The following is a 26,517-nucleotide window of genomic DNA, read 5'->3' on the forward strand; positions in this document are numbered from 1 at the left end:
CTGGGGGCGGGGAGACGGTGAGTCGGAGATAAACACTCCGCGGCGGGGGCGGCTGCTGCTTGTCTTCGGGTTCTGTCACGGTGTCGGCGGTACCCAGCTCACCAGTCCCCTCCCCCTTCTGGCCAGCGTGGTCGCCAGAGAGGCTTTCTCAACCCTGCTCTGCCGACTCCAAAGCCGGGAGCGGGTGTCCGGCGGCGGCGGCGGCGGCGGCGAGCCCGTGGGCAGTGGGGGTTGGTCCCGTGGCTCCGGCCCCCGGTGCAGAATGGCGACGGCGGTTCGGATGAACATCCAGATGCTGCTGGAAGCGGCTGACTACCTAGAGCGGCGGGAGAGAGGTGCACGGGGACGGGAGGGGTCCGGCCCAAACAGGGGCCGGGGGCTCTGAGGGGCCGCGCTGCGAGTGCGGGCGCCCAGCCGCTCCGTGGGTAGTTGGAGGCGCGGAGAGCGCGACCGCGAGCGCTCCTAACCCCTCCAGCTTTCCCCAGGCGCGGTCTTAAGGGAGGACACCCGCAACCCCAAAGGCAGTGAATAGGGGTGGAAAGGGGGCTGCTGCACTCCGGGGTCCCAGTGTCACCCTCTCCCCAGTCCGTCGCGTGTGAGGTACCAGGGGGCCCCATAGCCAGTCCCTTGGTTTACCTCACCGGGGCTCTTACCAGCTGACTCCCAAGTGGACCTGGCGCCCCATCTCTCAGCCGGAGAAGCAGCGCCTCCCCTGTCCCCCCAACCCCCGCTCCGGGTGTTTGCCCCGCACCTTCGCCTGAGGCTGGGCTCGCTTAACACACCTGCTGGATGTTGCCAATGGGAAACCCGGGCTCCATGCGCTTAGCGACTTGCTGGGTCTTTCACAACAATGAGCAGCTGGAATTCTCCCTACACCTGCCCTGAACTGAGGTATTCACACAATTTAAAAAATAATCACTGTTCTAAGAATTCCATCTTGCTCCGTTTAATTATTCCCCCATATTCTTTCCATTAAAAAAATAAATAAATTTTAAAAAGGAAATCCTGTGGAGAGGAGAGAGTATTGAATGTTCTAGGCTCATTCATTAACTGGATCCTCCGGTTTTCTAGAAGCTGAGCATGGTTATGCCTCCATGTTACCATACAATAACAAGGACAGAGATGCCTTAAAACGGAGGAATAAATCCAAGAAGAATAACAGCAATAGCAGGTAATTTAGGAGATATTTCTCTTTCCCTTTTAGATTATACTGCAGATGACATAAACTGCAGAATGGAAGTTACCTATTGTGATCAGAACCCAGTAAATTAAGTGGCGATCTTGATTCAGTAAGCACACATGGTCTTAAGCCATAGGAGGAAGCAACCGCTCTGTTTTGGGTTGAAGGGATTGGAAAAAGAAGAGGAAATTATCCATTTCTTTTACTTTTCATAATGAAAAATTTATAAACATGTTAAAGTATCTGACTTGGCATAGGTAGTAGGATTTCATATTTGATATGTGGTTTGCCTGAAAAACTAGTATGCCACATCTATTTATAATGGTACAGAAGAATGAGTGAGATTAAAATCTGCCTTTTGGTAATGAGAAACAAATAATATTAAAATATTAATATGCCACAATGCTTTTACCTTAGCCTTATAGTTCTTAAAAATCTCTGAATTTCACTAGGAAATATTTGGTTAATGGTCAGTGAAATCACACATTAAAGCCCTGAACATAGTTCCTGGTACATAAGAGTACTGTATTAATACTATTACCCTTTTTTCCCTCTTTGCTCTTGAAATGTTAGCTAGGAAATCTGTTTTATTAAATCCATTCAATTATACCTTTCATGCCAGTAAATTAAACTCATTGATATTTTCATAACTGATTTAGAACCCTTATCCCTTTATCCTACAAGTGACTATACTTGGTTAGCCTCTATGGCATAACACAGACCACTAAAAACCAGAAGCTTCCTATTTAAACGTTAACTCGTTCTTCCTGCCTCTTCTGTCCTTGATTCACCCCATTGTCCTTAGTGTTGGTAGAACCACAGGATGAGAGCGGCACACATGTGCTGAGCTCTTGAATAGGAAGGCACCTGAAGGATGAGCCTGGTAATTAATTACCTGGTGGTTTTTCCCTTCCTTCCCATCTTCAGCATTACCTGAAAGTGGTAGCCAGTAGGTCTGCGCATGGATACTATGGGCCTTGAAGAAAGATGCTAATACTGACTTGGATTATACAATGATATAAAACAATTTAGCTATGTTGGATTTTGTTACAGTAGTTTTCAAGTTTTGTTTGGAAAAAAAACGAACCCTTTTGGTTTAATTTCTGGGAAAGTGTAGTTCATTTATTGTTTTTATTCTTGCCTATTTATGATTTGAGAGGAATTGTCCTCATTAATAGTCAAGGCTTAATCCTTAACACTTTATTTTTTCCTAAGTTTCACAGGAAAGTTGTCAGGGAATGTTCAGTGGTAGGGAGAGGAACTGAAGAGGATATTGGTAAAGAAGTGGCTGGGTCGCAGAAGATAATTAGGAAAGACAAATAATGATAGTTGAGAATTTCAAGACAACAGTCTTTCTCTTTATTATGAAACATTATTTCTGAAAAATGGCTGCAACTCCTGATTTTTGGAAAAGCTCTATTCTATTAATGGGTTTGGTTTTCTTTGTGTGGTTAGAGACAGGCGGCTATGACGGTTGTCCATATTCTTGGCTAATAATGAATTAGTGCAATATCTTCAGTAATGCAAGCCTCTCCAAGAGACCATGATTAAACGTGGAGAAGGCACCAAGCAATCATATGAAGCAGAAGCAGGTTGTCGTGTTTAAATGTGATCATTTCCTTCATGACCTGTGTGGAATGACACTTACCTGAACAGTGAGACATCGCCCCAGAGAAAGCACTTTGATCCCTTGATTTGAATTAGACTTATATGCAAGGTTTTATATCATCAGGATTTTGAACTGAAGTAAGGGCTATGGAGAGATTGCTGCTGGTTTACATAACCATTGGATAACAGTTTATTCTTGTTAATTCAGGTGGAAATGCTGTGCTCTTTGCTTGTAGAGTCTGGGGGCTGGGGGTACTTTTCCTTGGACGATATAAAATAAGATTTAGCCACATATCAAACTTCTTGGGAACTAAAAATAAAGTCTTGAGTATCGCTAATTGCTTGTTTAAAAAAATAACAAAACAAATGAATTGTGAATATTGATTGCTTTAGAATCATTCAGAGAACTAATGGAATACAGGGAGGTGGGACCTTTTTTTTTTTTCCTTTCCTTTCCTTTCCTTTTTGAAATCAGTTACTAATTATTTAGAATTGAAACCTAGAGTTTTTAAAATATGTTAAATTGGTAAAGCAGGCTTTGGTCCTCATTTGAAAGAGGAAGTTCAGGACTTGCACCCAATTCTTTGATGAGACAGTGCCATAGAGCTGACCTGACAGGGGGAATCTTTCTGAACCAAGGACTTTTCTCATTCTCAAATACTTAGTAGTTTGACTTAGTTATCTTTTTGTTAGAATGTAGTTTTAAATGGTGATATTTGACCTTCATCAATGATTCCAGAGTTGAGTTATCAAATATTTCAAGTAATCACATGGAAAATGATTTTGGTACAAAGTATCTATATATCTTACAGTGCTGTAACTAAAAATAATAAATGTTAACCTATCAATAGAGTTAGCAGGCAGCTCTGAACTGAGTATTTTTTGAAAGTCTGCTTTTTTATTAAAGACAAACTCAGTTTCAGTGCACCAAATGCACTGCAGTAATGCCCTAGCCATCAGGTGTAAGTCCCCTTGTAAAAATCGCAATGTGTTCAACACCGTTAAGTAATCAAGTAAGATCTGTAGTTTCCCAAATTCTGCTCAAAATTTGGAAGGAATTCTGCCTCCTATAGAATTTATTAAAAAGTTTATTTTGAGGATTCAGGATTTTTTAATAGGCTTCTTCAAAGAATCCAGAAGTTTTTGGTAAGAGTGTCCTGTGTGCTGTTATTTTCTCTATGCAGAGACCACGTCCTTTTCAAATACCCACTCCCCTCTCCACCACCTTCCAAGGATGGTACTTGAGGGCAGCCCTTATCTACAATCAAACAAGGAAATCTTGACCAGTTGTCATATAATTTCAATCATTTAAAAAATCTGTCAGACTTTGAACTTGTTATTCTCTATTAAAACTAAAATGCCACATGCTTTTAAGCCAAAGGTTTGCATTGCAGGCCAGATTCTTGTTAACTATGATATCCTGCTGGCCATTGCAAGAGTAAACCTTCAGAAAAATATAGCTGAGAACACTGAGGAATAATCACGTGAATCAATTCTAAGCTTTTAAGTTAACCAGTTTTAAAGTTAACATATCCTTTATCACATATCCTTTATCTAGAAAACATATTGTAAAACTGAAAGTACTGTAATTATTTTCTTGTGAATAAAAATTTTGTATCCCCAAGAGCCTCATGGAAGAGAACTTCCAGTGCCAGATTGGAAATTTCCCATTTCAAAACTACACACACATGCATGCATGCACGCATGCACACACACATGCTCAGTCACTGGTGTGAACAGATTTGGTGTTGCCCCCCTGATGTAAATGAGTGGCTGAGCATTCATGGGAGCAGTGATCCTCCATGTTACTATGAGAATTTATCTCCTAGGCCCAGTTAAGTTTCTGATTATGGTCCCACAGAATTCATGGCCTGAGCTAGGGCATATTCTCCTGAACTGGTTAGATTGTGGAGAATTTCCATAAGAAAGGTCAGGATTCAGTGTCTTTATAACACTGAGGTGTTCCTCAAGTTTATTTGTAACTAGTCAGAGAGGAATTGTGTGAGCAGGATATTGAAGTGCCCACATTGTCTGACTTCTTGGGACCTTTGTGGAAACCAGTCCATAAACTCTTGGACTAGACTTTATATCCAAGGTCAGCTATAAATACACTAAGAATATGATTTCACATCCACCACAGCTTTCATCCAAGGCTCTCTAATCACTGTTACAGTTGCTACCTCAGTGACCCACGCTTGTTCAGAAGATAATTAACAATAAGTTTTATTCCATTTTACAGAGGGATTAACTGAAGACTAGAGGGCAAAAAAAAATTTTATGTCTTCTACAGTACCAGTCAGTGGCAAAGCTGGATTTCAGATTTCACCCTTACTGCTGCTTTAACCTGGCTATTATCTTTATATTGAAATGAGTTTTGGAAGCCCCTTCCTGAAATCATTTTGTAGCTGTTCAATAGTAGTGTCTTTCAGGAGGTTGTACATGATAAAATAGTTACTTCAGGGAATAGGAAAGATTGATGGGTATTTTTACCCATTTAAAACTGTATCCTGTAGCCAAACAGCTTAGCATAAAAACTTGGTGTATACTACACCTGAGGTGTAGGTGCAGGGCTGAGGTGCGGGTACCATTTCCACTGTTGTACTCTCAACCTAAAGAAAGTTTTGTGGAATTATATAACCCCAATTCACATCACATTGTGTAGCTGTTTTTGTATAAATACACTCCTTTTATTTCCTTTCTTAAAATGGATTGCTTTCCCACTAGGGAATGCATGCCTCTTAGTTTGTCACTTCTCCTTGAACTCTATTTTAGATATTTACATTTATCTAACTCCCCAAAGGGACTGATTTCTTTATTAGAGCCCATTGAGGTTTTTCTCCCTTTCTCTGTCTTCTCTCCTTTGGAGAGAAGAAATTAAAATAATTCTGTTGGTATTGAAGTAGTCCTTTAAGACAAAAACAATCTTACTCTTCTTATTGTTCCCTCTTTCAGATCAACTCACAACGAAATGGAGAAGAATCGGTGAGTTGGGGATTTGGAGGGTGGAACTGGGGGACTTTTGATGCATTTTCTATTAATTAAATTGAGAATTGTTTGCTCCTCTTGATTCCTCTCACAGGTAGCACCTGATTAAAGAATTCACTTCAGGCCCTCTAAGCAGCATTGCCCAGAAGTCACTTAGGTGCATGAAGGGTTTGCCAGTTCTAAAGACCCCACCCTCACCCCTGCAGTCTCTTGAGGAATGCCTTTCTGTGCGACTGTTCCACAAGCTAGAGTATTTTAGGCCCTCAGCAGTTTCTGCACATTGTGTTTTAAAAAATGACATGCCATGAATATAATTGGCAGGGCTGTCTCAAATCATGTGTGTGCATACACACATGTATATATACACACCACATACACGTATGTGTGTAGTTACAATTTACTTGTGAATAAAGATTCTCAAAATTCAGGTAAATACATGCACAGCAGAAATCGGAGATACTGACTCAGTAGAGGAGCCCTGTGTCCTCACTGGGCTCCGTCGTGCCACAAGCTTTATTTAATCTCTCTCACCTGGAGTGCCTCTTGCTGCTTATTTAAATCTCTTTTTTTAATAAGCCAAAGATATAATAACAGCTTATTTAAATCTTTATTTTCCAAATTAAGTTTGCCCCTCCTCAATGATGTAGCCTGGTGGTTCTCAACTCTGTTTGTACATTAGAATCACTTGTAAAGCTTTTGTTGTTGTTTTCAAAAATTATTTTTAATGTTCAATACATTATACATACACACTGACACTTTTTATTACAGAATTTTTCAGACATACAAAAATAGAATGAATAATGTAATCAACTCCTATGTATCCATCACCCAGCTTCAACAATTATCAACATTTTGCCACTCATGTATAATTAAAACCACCCTTTCTCATGGGATATCTTAAAGCAAATCTAGTAGACTGTTTACAAAATACAAAATCACTTGCTTTTACTATACTAAAAAAAATCATGATAATTCTTTGTGGAGCTTTAAAAGGAAAAAAAAAAAAAACTCAATACCCAGACCTCAGTCCTAGCAATTCTGATTTAATTGGTTTGGGTTGAGACAGTATACCAGTTTGTTTGTTTTTTAAAGCTCCCCAGGTGATTGTCATGTCCTTCCAGGACCAAGAATCACTGAACAAACCTCACTCTGATCTCAGAGCTCTCTTCATCTTGAAATACGGGTGACCTATTCCAATTGACTGACTTTGTTGATGCCCTGCACGAATGAGATGGTGACGTGTAATATGGCTCTGTAAATACATGTGGTTATATCGTACATTCCCTCTTTGACAGGGGAGCCTGACTCTGAAAGTCAGGATCTGAATAGCATGTTTCATCATAAAAGGGCAGACCAGACCCTTACTAGGAAGGGACATCTTGAGACAGGACAAACATTTAATATCATCCCACTGTGTGACTATGTAATTCTGTGTGTGAGAGAGTGAGGGACAGGGAGTGTGTCTCACCACACACATGCTGCTCTCCACCCCTTCTTCCCTTTTAATCTCTCTGTGATTGTGACTGGCTGTGTTTTAAGGCAGAGCTTCCTTTATTCTTTAGGGATATATATATCATGAACTGGAAACTGAAAAGTATCTCTTAAGGTGGAAAGGGAGTGAGATGTGGCTACTGTTTTTCACCTTTAGATTCTCTTCCACCTTCCTGCCTTTGAAGTGAACTGGATAAACTGGAAGTTTTTCCACTGAAAATTCTTCTATTTCTCCTTCTCCCTTCTAACATTTTGCTTAGGTAGGCATTTACTTTAATTATTAAAATTTCATCCCTTCACATAAGGGCTCTTAGGCTTACTATAGCTTTGTACCTTTCAACTCTGCAGGAATGCCTCAGAATGTCAATTTTATCATTTATTATAGCAGTTGAAAGATGTTTGTTTTCTACCTACAGTGGCCCAAGAACTTGTGCTCAGCATTGGGCATTCAAAGAGTTTGTATGGGAGTATTAAATCAGCATGGTCCCCATCTTTGAGAAATGTGGTTTGTTAATGAGAGGGACACAGAGTTTCAGTTAATATACTGAGTCCTAAGATTAAGGTATCTACAGGTGGCTGTGGAGGCAAAGGGTCTAGAAAACTGGACTTGAAGTCACCACTGGGCAAGCTGCTTATAATTCAGACTGCTTCTGTATGACTAGTCAACTTCTGCTCATTGAAGGGTTACTTATCTAGTTTCCTTATTGTCCTTTCTTTTTTGGAATTTGGTCTTCTAAGGTCTGGATAATTCTTCCTCTAGCCTAGAGCCTGTGAACAGAAGAGAAGGAAGTAAGGACTCAAATTTACTTAATTTAACCAGGCATTGTTGCCACAGTCCAGGGGAGGAGATTAAAGTTGTCAGGCACTTCTCCCTTGTTAGTGTGCTTGCTTAAGATTTGGGGGTTTTGAGGTCAGTGGAAGAGTTGCTCTTATAGTCTCCCTGGTTTTAGTAGCTGAATGTCATAAAAAAGTACTGCTTTGCTAAATGCTACTACATGTGAGCTATTTTTTTACCTTAACATCACATAAAAAGATTGGCACAGCTGGGGAAAAAAAAAAGGTAGCAACTTAGGGGAAAAAACTAACAGTGGGATTTTTTTTTCTTTTTGATATTACAGAGTTGATTATACTTGGGTTAGGATTTTGTGGGGTTTTTTTAACACAGAAATCTTTTCTGTGGCACTTTAGATATTCTGAATAATTGGTATTCATCAGGACTCCACTCTGAGGACACTATACTTAACAAACAATACTATTTAAATAATGTTGGCATTGGTGAGAAGAGAAAATACTTCCAGAATGGTGGAGGTGAGAGTTGGTGGTGGTGGTGGCAGCGGTACTTTCCAGGCACTAGATTGGGTATCCGTGACCACCAGAGATGCCATGAAATTAGGTGCTGGGAATAGAGAGCCCAATACAGACCTGGCCCCTAGAGTGAAAGAGCTGGTTTATTATCACTCTTGATAATTGACCTAGGCTTCTCTACATTTTAACTAATTTTGTGGGTCTGGCCTCATAAGGAAACACCCTCTGTGAGTACATGGTGTTTCTTTTTTAAAAAAGCTAATCTTGTAGAAGTTTCTGAGAAATATTTAAAATCATACTAAAAAATTAAATCACCCATGAATTCTAGCAACCAGAGGAAACCAAGGAACCTTTGAAATCTTTCCAATTGGTTTTGGAAAAATAACTTTTTAAAAATATAGTTTAGCTTAGAAAATTGGAAAGTTCAGAAAAGCACAAAGAATATTAAAAAATCACCTATAATAGACCTTGCAACAGTGAACTGCTAACATTCCTGCTAAGTTCTCTATTTATCTAGACATTTGTGCATACTTTTTAAAATCAATATCAGATCATATAGTAAATAATTTTTAATCTCTTTAAGCTACACTATGAGTGTTTTCCAGTGTCATTAAATCTTTTTTTAACACTACTTTTAGTGAATGCCCAGTATTGTATCATATGGATGTGCCATGACGCATATAACCAATTTCCTACTTAAGGTTCTCCCCAGGATTTTGCTAATGTAAGCAATGCTTCCTGAGTCTACCTTGTAGGTAAACCTCTGTCCAACATCATAATTATTTCCTTAGGATAAATTTATAGTTGTGGAATTACTGGGTTTTGATGTTGACTGCTGGGTTGCCCACCAAGCAGGTTCTAGGCTTTATTTTCCTTATACATTCACAAGTTTGTAATTTTAAGACTTTTATAAGTTTTGTAAGTAAAAAACAAAAACACACAACTTGTTTAAATTTGCATTTCTTATATTACTAGCACAGTTTAACAATTTTGACATCTTTCTGTGTGTGTGTGTGTGAGAGAGAGAGAGAGAGAGAGAGAGAGGGAGGGAGAATTGCCTGTTAAACCTTTGCCCAGTTTTCTGCTCAGTTTATCTTTTCCTTTATTTTGAAAATATTCTACACTATAAAGGATGTATCTGAAAGAGATTGCCCCTTTGTGTATCACATAATTGTCCAGTTTATTATTTACCTTTATGGAATCAATCTTCTCTCACTATTTGAAGTCAGTGCCTCTATTGTGTACTAAGTTTTTGTTTAAGGCTAAGTCCGTTTCTAGACTTCTGTTCCACTGATCAGTCTGCTCGTCCTGTGCCAGTGTACATTGTTTGAATCACTGAAGTTTTATCATGCACTTCAGGATCTGGTAAAGCAAATTTCGATACCTCCTCCCTTCTTTTTTTTTATTTTACCATATTATTAGCTATTTTCTTCAGTTTGTTTTTCCTGATAATTTTTATAATCAGCTCAATTCCTCATCCCCCAAATTGTTTTGGGATTTTCAAAATCAAATAATTCCAATACAAATTAGCCTTAAAAAGTTAATATTTACACATTAGATCTTTCCACCCAGGATTTGGTGTGTGTCTTCATTTATTCAGATCTCTTTTCTGTCTCTAAATTTTGTAGTGTTTTTGTGTTGATCTTGCACATTTCTTGTAAAAGTTATTCCTGGATTTACATATTTTTAAATTGCTATTGGTTTCCCATTATAATTACTAATTAATTACTATTGGAAAAAAGAACAATTTTAATCTTTTATTGTAGTTACATGCCCTTTGTTGATAATACCTCTGTTTCCTTCTCTTCACTGGGAACTCTTCTGGGTTTGAGTGCCTTTCGATGAGCCTTTAGCAAGTGGAGGCTGAGTGAATGCATTTAAGCTGCAGCCAGTAGTTCAGGGGTCAGGTGCTAGAATGGACTCCTTTTTCAAAAGAAGACTCTAGCACCTCCCTTAATAGTAGACACTCGTTTTTCTGGAATGGTACATGTGCTAGCTGGAATTAGGCAGCTGGTCTACAGAGATTACCTCTGCCAAAGTCTTCTGAACCCCATGACAAAAGATTTGTGTGTGTGTTCTGTGGGGAGGAATCAGCAGCCTGACGTAAGCTGTTATTTTCATTTGGTTGAACAGTATTTCAGTGGCATCTGGTCTGCCATGTGAAACCATTTCAGTCAGGTCTCTTCTGGCAGGGTATTCTAGTTTATTGCAGGTCCCTGTACTTGTTTCTTTTGGGGTTTGGCTCTTCAAATAGCTGAGCTCCTTTACTCAAAGGGATAGGGAGCCTGACTTTGCACTAGGCCTGAATTGTGGTATACATTGCACCATTCTTACTGCTTCTGAACACCTTAAGCACATTCAGATTTCACTCTAGGATGCTGCAACAAATCCACATTGCCTTGTTGCCACATTAGGCTAAGGTCAAGGCCTGGTTATTACAAGGGGAAAATATAGGTATGTTAATATGGCCCATGTGGATGGTGTAGAGGAGCACTCAGATTTGTATCACTAGAATCCATCTTTCTTCATGGGTAGATGGCATCTGTCCTTGGAAGAACTCAGAGAAGAGATATACACTGGTTATTCAATCAATTTCCAGTCCCCTACCTGGAATATTAGGGGGCATTCCCTGACTTTTTGCCATAGACATTAATAGTCAAAGGGTGAGATGGAGCTAGCTAGTGCTAATTATCATACATATTTTGTATTTTTTAACTGGGTTCTAGAAAGGAACTATTAATGAGACATACTTATGTATTTCATACTTTTAATAGAGAAGTGATTTTATAACTTAAATGTAGCCACCCTCAATTGCTACTTATGCATTGTTCACTGAGTGTCATTCCCACATAGCCAGCATACATAACAGCCTTTGTATTTTTTTTTACCAAGATTACTATCAGAATTCTGAAAAATCTTCAAAACCTTCCAGAGTTTTAATTAAGTTAGTAATAATTACACATTTGGCAATTTTATATGAATGGATCATTTTAGAAAAAGGAAGAGAGTACTGTTTTTTGTCAAAACATAATTTGTAGCCTTCATTAAGATTTTCTGTTTAACCCATTAAGGCTCTGTTCTAAACCCAAAATCTAGGTAAGGTTAGAACCTATCATCACTTTGAGGGAGTAATTTTTGATCTGTAAGATTTTTTCTTATCTTATACTAAATAACTTATTTCTCTCATTATACAGCTTATATATACCAATATCTGATATTATTTTTATTCACCTCCAATTATCCTGTAAGATTTATAAAGCTATTTCATTGGCTAAGTCCACACAAAGGTAGGAGATAAAATGGAGAAACCTTAGTGTTAAATAGGTTACTGTTTATGTAACTTTTTTCCTGCTTTGGTTAATAAACATAGGCCCAATTTTAATAAAAACTAGAACTCAGGTCCAGTGTATCATATTCCTTAAATAAGGCTTTCCTCAAAGAGCAGGGATGTGAATTACTAAAGATACAAGATTCTACTCTTAGGTCAGCAGATACATTATTATTTCTATTTTAATACAAAATGGAAGACTTGGTCTCTTCCATTATTTGGTAACGAAAGAAATAGAACAGTTAGACACATAGGTCTCCAGCATGTGAATAAATGGATGTGACCTATTTGGAAAGGAAAAAAAACTTATTATAGGCTATGACAGCTTAAAAACCTTTATGGAGAAGTTAAGTCAAACAAGATGTAGTTGAGGCAAATGAAGAAAGAGGGCAAAGGCAGTCCATTCTAGAACTTCCAGTGGGAGCTGATATTTGTCATGGTCTGAAGGTTGCTCAGTTAAATAATTCTGCAATACTTGTTTACTCCATGTTCTATCACTCCAAGTGATTTTAAGTATCTCCAGGGGAGGGACTTGGTCTTTCTTACTCAACATTGTATCACCTGCACCTAGGAAGGTTGCAGCGCATAGTAATCCTTTGAGAAATGCTGGTGGAGTAAATGAATGAAAGAGTCCAGTGTATGTTTCAAGATTTCCACCTGTGAACCTAATAATTATCTACCTTCTTCACTCACAGGCTTCCATCCTGTTTGTTCCACCCTGACCTTATAATTCTTTTTATATCTTTTTTCACTTTATGATGAAAATCTGAGGGAGAGAACTCATTTACAGCTTCAGTGAAGAAGACTAATCTCTGATAATAATACATCCCTCACAACACAGACACACACACACATGCATACACTTGATTTGATATCATTCCCAGTCTTGACTATATCCACATCAGGAAGAACTTTAGGTTTAACACAGTAAGTTCAGGAGCCTACCTGCAGATATAGCACAATCTACCTATAGACTTACTCTTGTTGTTGCATCTGTTCCCCAGCTTACCAGATCTGCTGGCCTGAGAGAGAGACATGGGTAGAATCAAGGAAGCTTGAGTCTGGAGGCAGAATAAAAAGATCAGCATTGAGGATTGTCTAAGAGCACGCCCATTAGCCCAGGTGCCTCTGTCACTGCCAGAGCTCTGCTAGGAGGTACGCCTCAAACAGCCCAGAGCCGCTTTAATAATGATTTCCTTTACTTGTTTAGTTTTATGATTCATGGCTGACAAGAGGTAAGGAAAACTAACAACACAATTGTGTGGCATCAAAATACATTTTATATTTAAATCTTTAATGTATTTGGAGTTTATTTTGATATTAATCTCCCCACTCCCTTGCCATTTTCTGACTAATCCATTCTTTCCCCAAGGATTTGCAGTTATTATCTCCATTATATGCTAGACTCATGTCTATTCCTAGGTTTCTTCCTGGTAATTTTTTATTCTGTTCACTTGATTTGTCTGTCTAGTCCTATATTATTATACAGTGTTTTTAATTGTTGAAGCTTTGTAATATAATTTAATATCTAGTATAGCACATTCCTCCTCATTCTTCTTTCTCAAAAATTTTAGTAATCACTCATAAATTTCTTCTTGTACATGAAGTTTATACTAATTTCCCAGTATTAAAAAGAGTACTGTTGGCATTTTTTTGGAGTTACATTAAATTTGTACAGACTTGGTAAGATTGACATTTTTACTTTGAGAATTCATATCTAGGAATGTGTTATTTTTTCCATTTATTCAAATTTCCTATGTGTCTCAGCAAAGTTTTGTAGTGTTCTTCCCAGGGATCCTTCCCAAACTGTTTTAAGTTTGTTCTTAAATATACTATCCTTTCTTCTTGCTATTGTACATGAGATATTTTAGGGTCTCTGGATATGGATGCACATCTGGAGATGTGCTTGGATTTCCAAGATCAAGACTATTTGCCCCTATTTTTGTTTCTTTTGGCCATCACAGTAGAGATATAAGAGGGAGGCCCAGGGCATTTTGGATGCTTCCTGCCCAGTGCTGATGTCCCTCCTTCCCCCGCTTCTACATGATGTGGGTGCCCACAAAGGAGTCTTTCCTTTTGCATGCAATAGCTTTACAAACTCCTTGTTAACTTTTCAATGTAAAAAGAAAAAAGGATCTTTAACATAAGCAAGACCTTGTTTCCACAGAAAATGGGTTAGAATTTCCATGAAATCTTTTAATGACAAAAGATGTCTATTTTAAGGAAGAGCTTAGTGACTGGATTTTACCAGATAGCCTCTATTTACCTAGTGAGACACTTGGAGTTCCCTACCAATTTTAAAGGGAATATTATAGTGCTATGATGATCTGTATTTGCCCCCAGTAATTATCCTTCTACACAGAAAGCTAGGATTGAAAGAATAACTACTACTATATATGGAGCACCCCATGTCAGACTCTGTCTGAGGGGCTTCCCTACCTTGTCTTAGTTAATACAACAGCCCTCTCAGGTGGGCACTGTCATCCTCCTCCTACTGCTGAGGAAACGGATGCTACATGGAGTAAAGAAATTCGCTCAAGGTCACACAGGGATGAGGGATCCCACATCTTTACTCTTAATCACTTTACTAACATTTGGTTATATAGAGATTGACAGATTCAGAATTAAAAATAATTAAAAATAAATAAAATTTTAGATACTAAAAAAACTTACTGAAGAAAAATTATAGTTTGTATCTAATTTAGATATAGGCCACACTTTGTTACTAATGATAACTCAGATCAAAGATGGGTTTTTTTCATGCTACTGTAAACCAAAAGTATATCAGCCCATTCAGAATAATTAAAGCAATATTTCTGAAGAGTCAGCAGGTGAAGTTGGTCAAAGTTCATGACCTAGGGACAAAACATTTGGATCACTACAATAAGAAGAGGCAGTCGGGGACAGGAGGGAGCCAGGATTTGGCAAAACTTTTCTGCTGGGGGAGGGAGTTGGGAGGCAGCTCTTGGCAACAGAAGGAGGCCTGTCTAAAGAAGATATGATGGGAGGAGATCCAAGGAAGCGTCAGATCAAGATATCTAGTGGCTTCCTATGAAGGATGCATGGCAAAACCCCTGCCTATTCCCCAAAAGGAAGTTAGACCTGGTTCAAAATGGGACAGTAGGCCCCTCCTACAAGACCAGAGCTCCGGGCAGACTAGTCAGGACTGAGGAGGAAGAGCTGAGACAAGTGCTTGTCCAGTTTGCTCTGGATCTGGGAGCTCCATGGGTGCTCAGGGCTAGCTCAAGGAGTCCAGTTCCCAGGGTGGAATGAGTGTATGAGTATGTGTCTGTGTCTCAGGGTTGAGGATCCCCAATGGGAGCTGTTAATCTGTTTATTCTTTTATCTGGTTCAAGAATTGAATTTCACTACAATGTGATGGAACTGAGCTTGCTTCACATACCTCATTCCTGTCCTATGTGTGGCCCAGACACCAACTGGGGCTGTGTCTGCAGGCAGGTGGCAGGTGGGCAGGGCAGCCATCAGGCTGCAGGAGTGAGGTGCTGGAAGAGGTGAAGGCAGGCACTGCCACAACCAGAAGCTGGCTCTGGATCTCTACAAAATCCAGAGAGCATTTTGGCCCTATTTTCATAAAACGAGGCCAGAAAACACTGAACGAACATGTATTGTCCTCAGCTCAAATTAGTCAAATTGCCTATTTCTAGTTTCACAACTGGGAGTGTTCCTCAGAAACCCACATTTGGGTAGTGAAAATCATACTTTCTGGGCTAGGCTCCCTGTGTAACTAGAAATGACGATGCATGGACAGATGACTTTATTATACTTTTATCAGTAGACAAACTTCCTTAAAAATTTACATACTCATATCTGTAGATAAACCCACATCATAAAAAGACTAATTATGACACTGTTCTGAATCATGCAGTCTTTGCAAATACCAAGCAGACTAAAAATGTCCAAATTTTAATTTTTGAGCTTTTTTCCTAACTCAACAATTAGTCTGTAAACTTTATATTAAGTAGTAAGGAATAGTTGGATAACTGTATAAGTGACTGATTATAGTTTCCAATGGCATTTCTAGTAACGTCTATTTTCACTGCTCTTTTGGAAGAATATTATTATCCACATTGAGCAAGTACATTTTACACATAGGTTCTGCTTTTCCCTACCCACCCCTCGCCCCCCCCGACCAATGCAGTAGTGGAAGGAACAAACACCTAATGTGAGTCTCTGCTTGTGACCAGAACACATGGATAGGTTTTCAGAGCAAGTGGAAGTCTTATGTTGTAGTAAGACATTTGTCCCATTAAATCTTCCTAGTTCAGGAATGAATGCTGTTCGTCTTGAGCTTGTCAAGACATAGGGGGGCCCTTGGAATATCTAGGACAGCTCCTTCAAGATCCAGAGGAAGAAGGCTCAGAAGCAGATGAGGCAGGGGCTCAAAGTATGTCTAATGTACCACTTGTTTCATCTGCCTTGCGGGGGAGCGTCTGAAGTCTTGATCTGAAAGGTGTGAGTTGACTTCCTTGGTCAGTACCATGCACATTGACCTGCTGTAGAGCTTTCTGAAGCAATTTTCTTCTTTTGGTCTGCATTCCCAACTTTTGTTAATACAGTAAAATTTTTAAGAGGGAAAAACTAATTTTTAAGGTTTTCTTCAAGTTCAGCTGAGGATAGCCTCCCAGGCTCCTAGGGGCTCTGCTCAGGTCGTTGTGTGTGGGCAGTGGCCATGTGTCTAAAACCCCAGGATCCTGAGCACTGCTGAAGGTGTAAAGATGTAGTAGAGATGGACTCTGTCCTCGAGAAGCTTAAAGTCTAGTTGACTAGATGGCATAATCCACTCAGCAAACATTTATTAATAAGCATGTGGAAGGAGGAGGCACTGTGGCAGAACATCAGTGATTAAGCCACAGTCCCAACTTTCTAAGGAATTTTTGCAATGAATGCTTAAGTAACAATGCCAAAAAATTCAGGCAGAACAGTGAACTTTCCAATGAATAATATGAACAAATAAGTACTCAGAAAATGGAATTGCTTCCTGGCTGGTTAGCTCAGTTGGTGGGAGCATCGTCTCCAATACACCAAGATTGTGGGTTTGGTCCCCAGTCAGGACACATACAAGAATCAGCCAATGAATGCATAAATAAGTGGAACAACAATTTGATATCTCTCTCTCACCAATTTAAAAAAAAATTTTTTTCTTAAAAAGGAATTTCCTTGGGCTGGAATGGCCTATGAAGGCTTTAAGAAAGTAGTGGGCTGAAGAAAAAACTCTGACTCTTGGCCATTTCTCACATTCATAGAATCTCACAGGTTTTAGAATAATGCCCAAAACAAGATTTCAGTGAAGTGTTGATTTCCAAAAATTTAGGAACTTTTATACTTCTGGTCAGTCTGTGACTGAAGGCTCTCTGTTTAGTGTGTTGACCGTGGCTTCTGTCTCACACAGCCTTTCTCCCTCTCACACTCTGTCCCGTGGCTCTAGTCTGCCACTCAACAAGATACACCTGGTTATCTCCAACTGCTCAGCATGCTTGTGAATACAGCAATACAAGGATGTACTTTCTCATTATTTTTGAAAAATATATTTAACTTTTGAATAGCAGTAGTTTACATGGTTGAAAAACCAAAAAGTATAATACATTATTCAGTAAACAAATTACCCCCCTTTCCTTGTCCCAATCTGACTATTCGCTGACTTCTCCCCGCCCAGCTACTGTTCCTAGTTTCTTATGTATCATTCTAGACTTTGTGTCCAAGAAAACACATATAAGTTTTCCTCCATGTTATATGCACAGTTTGCTTTTCTTCACTTGATATATCTGAGAGTTCTTTCCTAATAGTACATAGAGCACATTCTTACTCTCTTTTTACAGCTGCATAGTATTCCACTGTATAGATGTGCCACAATTTATTTAATCAGTTCCCTACTGATAGACTTTTAGGTTGTTTCAGGCTTTGCTGTTCCAAATAAAGCTGTCATGAATAACTACACACACATCATTTACATGTGTACAGCAATGATACGGTTATAGTGACTCAGTGGTCCTGACTGGGAAAAGAGAAGTATGGCTTCAAAGGATTTTCACCCGGCGTGTCACAATTTTCTGAATTTGGATGTTCTGTATGGGTCACGTCATTATCCAGAAACCTGGAGATAACCTGGTTATCTCGTAATAACATGCCTAATAATAGCAGATATTAGTTCCTATCTTGACACATATATTAAAAATAGATTTAACTATAGAAAACCATGGATTTTGCTTCTCCCTGGTTTTCACTAGAGTTGTCTGGTTTTAAAAGATATATATTTGGTAAGGGGTCACCAGGGGCATTTGCCACCACTGGGCCTGGGCAACTTCATACTCTTAGAATTTGTTCTTTAGGGGAACCTTCTGGCCCACCATGAGATTCTCAAATGCTACTGTGATCTTGTTTTCACAGACGAGCCCATCTTCGCTTGTGCCTGGAGAAGTTGAAGGGGCTAGTGCCACTTGGGCCTGAATCAAATCGACATACTACATTGAGCTTATTAACAAAAGCCAAATTGCACATAAAGGTAAGTGTGTCCTTGAGATATCTTTTTATCTTTACCTATCTAGTATGGGTTTGTTTGTTACGAGGCCAGCAAATATATATCTGCAGGACAGTCTCCTCTGAGCTCTTCCATCCTATCTCTTGGATGAATCACAAGTACCCCAAACTCAACATGTCCAGACCCATCTGAGTATTTCTTACCCTAGGCACCAGAAGTTCAGTGGTCCATCCAACTGCCATCTGATTATATAAGCCAGAAACTCAGGGTCATCCTTGTTAGCTCTTGCTTCTAGCCATATATCTTAAGTTGTCTCCAAGATAGCCTTGTCTCATTCTCTTCTGAGTCAAGGGAATATTTCACAGCCTTGTTTCATTCCCTTTTCACCCCATCATCATCTGCTGTGATAAACCCCTCAAGGCCTCCCTCTGAGCTTATCCCCATGCTTCCCAAGAACAGTTCTCCCTGAGCTCAAGTCTGCATGTCACTCTGTTTGCGATGCTGTGGTCAGGGCACACTCTGCCCCTGCTGTGCCTGACCCGCACCTGTGTGCAGCAGCCTCCTGTGGCATTACACTACCCTCTCTGCCCCAGCCCTTCCTCCAGTCCCTAGCACTTGCCATGCTCTCTGACTACAGGGTATTTGTACATGCTTCCCCTCCTTTCTTTCCCCAGTTAACCTCTTATCATCCTTCATATGCCAGCACAGGTATTACTAGTGCAGGGAAACCTTCCCTGACCTGGTTACCTTCTTCCTGTGCCAGGTGGTCCAATATTGGATGTCTCTCTCTCTCTTCAGCACTTGTCACAGCTGGCATCCAATGGTGGTTTACATGACTGTTTGGTTGTCCCCATCCTGAGATTGTAGACTCCATAGGGAGGGGCCCAGTTCTTTGTGTTCACCTTGTGTCCCTAGCACTTCCCAGAGGGTCTGGCACAGAGGTGACTTTAGCACGTAGCTGAAATAGCAAAGAGTGCGTGAATTGTATTCAGGCTTTTGAGAAGCACAGCCCGAATCACTCTGTAGCTTGTTTTTATAGTCAAGATTGGATAAATATCACTTTAAATATAGTTAGTAGCCTGCATACATGACAGTTCTGGGGGCGGGGAGACTCTCTCTTTAGAACAAAACAATCACAATTAAACAATCTTCTTAATTATCTGAAGAATATGAGAAGCTAGAGGACAGATTTGTAAAAACAAGTGGTCTATGGAAATGTATTTTCTAAGCTCTTATTTTGGACAATTTGGAATCAGGACTTCAAAAGGGACTATTATTTCCTGCTAACAAACAGAAGTTAATTGAGATTTGGCATGACACAAAGAAAGTGCTTCTGTGATGGGGACATGTACTTGAATAAACACACATTTAAGGGGAGGTCTGTTTCTTAAGCTCCCACCACATGCAGTGCTCTAGTTCGGAGATGAGGTGTTCAGGGTGTCACTGCAGACAAGGGGGACCAGGTTAGGGGTTCCTGCTTGCAGTCTTTTCAGTATCAAAATGGAGGGGTACCAAGATGCTACAGTGTTGGAGCTTATCCCTAGAATCCCTATGACAGCACAGCTACAGCACTGTCAATGCTGAAGATGTTAGTGAAGACAGGAGTCACTCACTAGCCAGTCAAATTCCTGTCTCTGTGAGAAGCTGGACAAGTGACACACTAAATGGCTTCTGAGAAAATTGGCAGATTTCACTGCTAGAGAGGAAGATGCAGGGTCATTGCTAATTTTGAAATCTCCCTGTGAGCTCCAACAACTACCCCTCTGACTTGCAGAAACTTGAAGATTGTGACAGAAAAGCCATTCACCAAATAGACCAGCTTCAGCGAGAGCAGCGACACCTGAAGAGGCAGCTGGAGAAACTGGGCATTGAGAGGATACGGATGGACAGCATCGGCTCCCCGGTCTCCTCAGAGCGCTCAGATTCTGACAGGGGTGAGCCCTCTCCCTGAAACCTCAACCACCCTCTCCCTTTTTCTCTCCCACCTGCCAGGGGCAGCACAGAGAAGGAGCTAAGAACCTGCTTGTGATTTAGAAAAGTTGAGTAGTGTGGCCTTCAGTAACTACTGCCTCTTTCCTTTTAGCAGTTAGACACCAGTGTCCAAAGAAGGGCTTGACTGGAGTCACTCTGATTTTCAGCCTGAGTTTTCTGAAGAGTGCCTTCACCACAGTCTCTGTCTTTTGTCCTTCCACAGAAGAAATCGATGTGGATGTTGAAAGCACAGACTATCTCACAGGCGAGTTGGACTGGAGCAGCAGCAGCGTGAGTGATTCTGATGAACGGGGAAGCATGCAGAGCCTCGGCAGTGATGAGGGCTACTCCAGCTCCAGCGTCAAGAGAATAAAACTCCAGGACAATCGCAAGACGTGTCTTAGCCTATAAGAGAGAGTGGTCACTTCGGCTGCCCCCAGGTGGTTCTCCCTATTGGATCTGATTAGGTAGTGTATTGGACCAGCCCACAATCCCCTTGCACGTAAACTTCAGTGTACTACCCTTACCAAAACCAGTTTTGTAAACATTTTCAAGGAAGTGCTTAGGATTGTGGGTTTCTGATTTCATCCACTAGCTTCTCTTTCTCCATAAAATTCGTCTCTGAGAGACTGTACATTCCAATCAATTTGAAGCACCCCAAAATTCTTAGAGCGAATAAGCAACTTTCACATCTCAGCAATTTCTCCCTCTTGTTTACTGTCCCCATGTGTAGCCTACCAGACCTTTTAAAAGTTTTCTGGCTTACTATGTTATTTGCCTAGCAGAAATGTACGAATGTGTCTTGTGCTTAGGAAACTGAAGGAAACAAGCTTCTAAAGTTGAGATCCTGATCTCAGCACTCCAAAGTAAGCTTTGAAAGGGGCATTTAAGAGCACTTAACCATGAACCTCACCAGAGTGAGGAGTCAGGAATACCTCCAGAAAACACCCTTCACACACCCCTGTGCTTATTCCCCAGACTCGCGTGTGGATGGGAGCAGTATTTCTCACTCTAAAATGGACACCTGGAGAGCATGGCTTTGGGGTTGCACAGCTTATAAAAGTTCCAATATTGTTTGTTCTCACAAACAAAATGGTACAAACTATTTTTGTGCGATGCTTTTGGGACCACGCTGTGTACTGCTACCCCAAGGCTCATTTCTTCTCAAAGTTTGTATGCTACTTGTCTCTGGAACATTTTTTTTTTCCTACCTCAGAGATAAAGGAGATCTCCATTTCCCACTTAACAGTGATTATGCCTCTTTTTTCCCCCAAATAAGTGACATTTGGTCCAACTCTAATCTATTTTCCTATTTAACTTTCAGCAATAACTGAGCTTTGGCACTAGTTGAGCTAGTAGCCATCATCAGTGAAAGGAAAAGTCCACATTTCTACTCTGTGTTGCAGGTGAACAGGAGGGGCTGGTACAGTGTTACTAGAATTCCTCTCATTATTTTTGGATGCACCCAGAAACTTCTTTATGGAGGTTTTTGGGTTGATAGTTTAAAAGACTGATTTTTCTTTTTGGTTATGATTTCTCCCTTAAGTGGTCTCCCACTTTGTAGCATTTTTATTTAAGCTAAAACAGAGCACATGTATATGTACATAAGACACATTAAATCTATAAATACTATTTATTCATTTTATATAAACTAATGTAATGGAAAATAAATTCTTATGACTTTGTGCTTTTATAGATGTTCTAGAAACTTTGTATGTAAGTATCTACCAAATTGGTTCATTCCCCTTATTTTTGCATTCATATTTTTGAGGTCTTGATGTTTTCAGCCTCTGGCTAATCTTTTTCATTGAATTTAAACCATTTGTAAAATCTGTGATGCTGAAACAGAGTGTATGTCACAAAGTGATGAGAACATTCCTAAAATCCACAGACGCACTGCAACCTAAGGGCTCAAGGGCTGAAACAGTAGCGGGCGGCCACCCTGTGCCCCCACTGGCCTGCGGTCTCTAGCATGCCACAGCCTCACACCTCCTCCATCACCTCCACCTTCCCCACAACTAAACGTTCAAACACACTCTATACAGAAGCTCATTCTAGATGTGAAGAGCAATGTAAACAAAGCAAGATTACTTTTGTGTTTTTAATAATTCAATATATTTAAAAAATTTAAATTGGAAGTAGGGGATTGCTAAATGATCCCAAAGTCATGTGTAACTCTTCTGCTTCTGTTCTGGTTTTTCCTTCATTTGGGCTTTGGGTGGGGTGGGGTGGGGTGGGGGAGGGGCAAGAGACACGAAGGATTTTTTTTTTTTTCATTATTGGAACCTTTTCCAATTACCAGCTGAAGATTTGCACTGAAATACAACTTGTATGCCTTTGCATTTTTAAAGCCTGCTTCCAGAATTTAAGCAGAGTGATAGTGTTCAAAGAACCAGTTCAGCCTGTAGTATGTTTGAAAAAGATGTATCTGCACTTTGAGGTCCCTTTCGAATGCCGTTCGCCAGACCTCTCAAGCATTTTGTTTAATTGCTACATTCAAGCGCCTCACAAGTCCACAATAATGATGCTGGATGGCATCAAAAACTCAAGACTTTGGGGAAAGCTTGTGGGCTTGCATTGGGGGAGGGAAGGGAAAAAATTTGTGTACTTGTTTAATTTAGAAATAAGGCATCTGAGATATGCCATTATTTTCTGTGTTTTAATTGTTGTGCCTTTGAGTTAAACTGCATTTTTGTCTTTTGGTTGAAATATGAAATGTACTGTCCCAATATAAAACAGTAATTATTTGACCTTTGCACTGTTTGTCTGGTCCTTTTCAATTTGACTGCTTAGCAATGTGGAACTTGATAGATCGCTATATTTTTAATGCACTTGTGATAGACTGACACTAGGGTTAGACATTACTTTCAAAACTCGGGGTAGACTGAATCAGCATGCTAGATGGGCCACTCTCTCTGACCAAAACTGTAGCCTTCAGGACCAGCAAACTCAGCCCAAGGCAGCTAATCCCCTTCCCTCCATGGCTGATGGACAGCCTTGATTCACCAATCTGTCCTCCCATTCACTGATCCACCAGCTTGACTGTTAAGAGCTATACAGTCTTTTTGGTTGTTTTGGGGTTTTTTTCCAGCAAAATGAAAAACCTTTTATTAGGGTTGTTGGGGGGAGGGGATGGGCAAAGATATAAACCCCAGCCTTTAAGATTTTGACAATTGTATGTAATAGAGGTGTGTATAAATATAGGCATGTGCATATTTTTATGTGAAAATTGATTTTAAACTAAAAGAAATCTAAACTACATTCTTACTGATACCATTGCAATGGAAAATTAGCATATGTAGTCCAGGTTAATTTTATGCAGTGAGAAAATATATGTGTGCTTTTTTTAACATCCCAGAAAACATAACTGTCCATGCCTGGTGACTTAGAATCGTGGGCCGAGCACCCGGGGCATTTTTGTTTGAGTTTTTTATTGCTAAGCAGAGATTTTGAATTTTTCAAGGTGCCAATAGCAACTGCTGGCACCTTTCTCTAGTCACAGACCTAATGCTAGGTAGTGATTCAAAGAACATCACATTTTTTTTTAGCAGGACCTAGATTCTTCTCCCTGTCAACCCAAGACTAAAATAATTTCAGTGTCCATTCAGAATTAAGGACTAAGTAGGCCCAGACCCTGCAATTGGCCACTTGAGTGGTTTTGGGTTTTTTAAGATGGGCATTTTCCTTTAACCTCTACTTTTTTCAAAAGAAACAAAAGGACCTTACCTAGGCTCCCAACGGGCCTCTCTGCTTCATCTCTGAAGTGGCCAAGAGCAAATCTTAGGGTATGGGGAAAACAAAGTATCAACTGGGTAGGATTCAAAATGACTGTCTAGCAACATCTTGGGGCTTGCTAATGGATTTTGGACTTTTTTCTTCTTGCCTTTCTTCGTCCTTTAGAGAGAAAACTTATTTTTGCAAAGTATATACATACATACTATTATTTAGGTTTTTATACTATACTATATTGGCAAGAGTATCACTTTCATTGTGCTTTATAATCTATTTATTCCCCCAAATCTTGATCTTCACTTGTTTCGCCAAGTTTTTGTCTTCTCCTTCACCTGCCCTGTGTGTTGAGCCACCAGGAAGTCAAAGGCTGCAAGGCAATTTCCTGCATGGTGATCTACAGATTATTTTTCTATGTCTCTTAGATGCAGTATGTTTAGGTAGCTGGCTATTCATGATTTTCAAAATCTTTTCTGAGAGAAGACAACCCAAAGGCCCTTTTAGACGAGGTGGTATTTATTCTACATGATCAGATCTCTTTGTTTTTGAAGATACCTGGAAGTTGGGGGAAGGGGTGTAATATGTGATTTATCATTTTTTTTTCATTAATAGTACATGGGTGATCCTCTTACATTCTCTTGAAAGAAGAAATAATTGCCTGTCACTACCAGTCAGCTATTGAATGGCTGAAGAAACCGAGTATCTTTGTCTCCTCTCAAAAATCATACAATGAGAATCAGTAAGACACCCAATTCTAACATCCAGATTTTTTATTTTGACTTCCTATTCTCTCTAGGGGGGCAGGGGTTGAAGGGGATGTTCTTCATTTTACCTGAGAACCAAACTTGCCTTTACCCCTTGTCTCTAGAATTGGTGCTCTGGGAATGTTGCTGTTAACCACCAACGTTGGGGGCCATCTTCCTAGTGGTAAACACAGCCTAAACAGGGGGCAGAAGATGAGAGTATGCAGTTCTGTTTTCCAGATGTTTCTTTATGTAAATACGCCAATGTAAATCCTGTGTCAAGACATAGAGAATGGTGCTTTTTACTACAGTTAGCACATGCATTTTTAGAACGACCACGTGTTTTAGAGAATCTTTGCTGTGTATATGTAAACCTCTGTATTGTTCAACTGTTAACAAATAATAAATTATTTCATTATTAAAGAAATCTTGGTCCTCCTGATGTTTTGTACCCCAGTTTAACTTCTCATGCTTTTTACTTACAAAACTGAATTAATCAGATTCCTTTTTTCTTTCAATTTCATGGAAAATTCACCAGCCAAAAGTTTTTAGCCCTTGGATCCTGTGATAAAAATTTCAGTTGTGTGGCTTTGGTTGAGCCTGTTTGTTGATCAGAACTAGTAACAGTACAGGCCACTCCACTTCCCATCAGTGTCCCCTGTTCTTGCACTCACTCTTGGCTCCTTCATTGTGACCCCTCCTATGAAGGCAGCATGCTGGGGCTGCAAGACAAACAGGACTTCCTTTTCTTTCCAGCAGCCCATGGTTTAATGGGAAAGATGACACCAATATAGTTAGTTGCAGAATAAAGTTGTACAGGGACATGCTATGAGAAATCACATAGGTGGTGGCATTTGAGCTGGGCCCCGGAGAAAGAGTGGGTATTTGCTAGGAGAGGAGACTTGCAGAGAAAGAAGACATTCAGTACAATGAGGCAGGTGTTTGGGGAAAGGAATAGCTCCTTGGGGTTTGGGTGTGGCCTGTAGGCTGGGAGCATGTAGTGGGGAGTGGGACCTGTGTGGAGAGGACACCATACTGTGAAAGACCTCATGTACGGCACAATTTATCAAGAGAAGGAAAGGCACCCAGTTCAGGTTCTTTTCCATATTGACCCCTTGAGTTATTTTAAATTTATTAATTCATTTAACAGCAGGGGTTGAACACCTGCTCTGTACCAGGTTTGGTCATACAGCTGAAGACAAACCAATGAACAAAGCATAAAACTCTGCCCTCTGGAGCTGTCTTTCCAGTGTAAACTGACATGCTGGAGCTCATTGGAGCTCCTGCCCTCAGCCTGGCAAAGTTTGCTGAGCTGAGCACACCACCCTGACCTGACTTCTCTTGCTCCCCCAAGAGAGCACTTGCTTGGAGTTGAGAGGAAGAAAAAAAGGTGGCTTTCTCCTTCTTGACCAGCAACAACTTATTTTAACTGCTAAAGTTTTTTAAAAGATTTTATGGCACCTCAAAGTTACCTACGTGGCATGCAGCCTGTGGGTCTTGTAAAAAAGGATCTTTCTGGTACTTCTACTTGGGGAAATGGCCTAGCTCTTCCATTTTCTCCAAAAAGCAGAGGCCATGTGCTGGCCTGTCTAGGATGTGATTCTAGGACCCACTTCTGAACCGGCTCCAAACAGAACCCACCAAAGAGTGAATTGTCAGCAACATCAAAGAAAGTTCTGTT

General features: G+C 40.1%; 1 protein-coding gene across 1 annotated transcript; it reads left to right on the forward strand.

The window, feature by feature from the left end:
* The first annotated feature begins 3 nt into the window (after positions 1 to 3).
* MXD1 (MAX dimerization protein 1) lies at positions 4 to 25,263 on the forward strand. Its single transcript, XM_045827016.1, has 6 exons — positions 4 to 335; positions 1,072 to 1,171; positions 5,741 to 5,770; positions 18,303 to 18,417; positions 20,168 to 20,327; positions 20,588 to 25,263. The coding sequence occupies exons 1-6, from the start codon at positions 263 to 265 to the stop codon at positions 20,773 to 20,775; spliced, it is 666 nt and encodes a 221-aa protein (XP_045682972.1). The 5' UTR covers positions 4 to 262; the 3' UTR covers positions 20,776 to 25,263.
* Positions 25,264 to 26,517: the final 1,254 nt, after the last annotated feature.

The sequence above is a fragment of the Phyllostomus hastatus genome, unplaced genomic scaffold, assembly GCF_019186645.2.
Source record: "Phyllostomus hastatus isolate PE091 unplaced genomic scaffold, TTU_PhHast_1.1 phas_scaffold_78, whole genome shotgun sequence".
Classification (NCBI taxonomy): domain Eukaryota; kingdom Metazoa; phylum Chordata; class Mammalia; order Chiroptera; family Phyllostomidae; genus Phyllostomus; species Phyllostomus hastatus.

Bases quoted from the DNA above. Each gene is read 5' to 3' on its own strand.
- MXD1 (XM_045827016.1), top strand. From the start codon at position 263: ATGGCGACGGCGGTTCGGATGAACATCCAGATGCTGCTGGAAGCGGCT. The intron at 336-1,071 runs GTGCACGGGGAC...CCGGTTTTCTAG, and splicing joins CCTAGAGCGGCGGGAGAGAG to AAGCTGAGCATGGTTATGCC. The intron at 18,418-20,167 runs GTAAGTGTGTCC...TCTGACTTGCAG, and splicing joins AAGCCAAATTGCACATAAAG to AAACTTGAAGATTGTGACAG.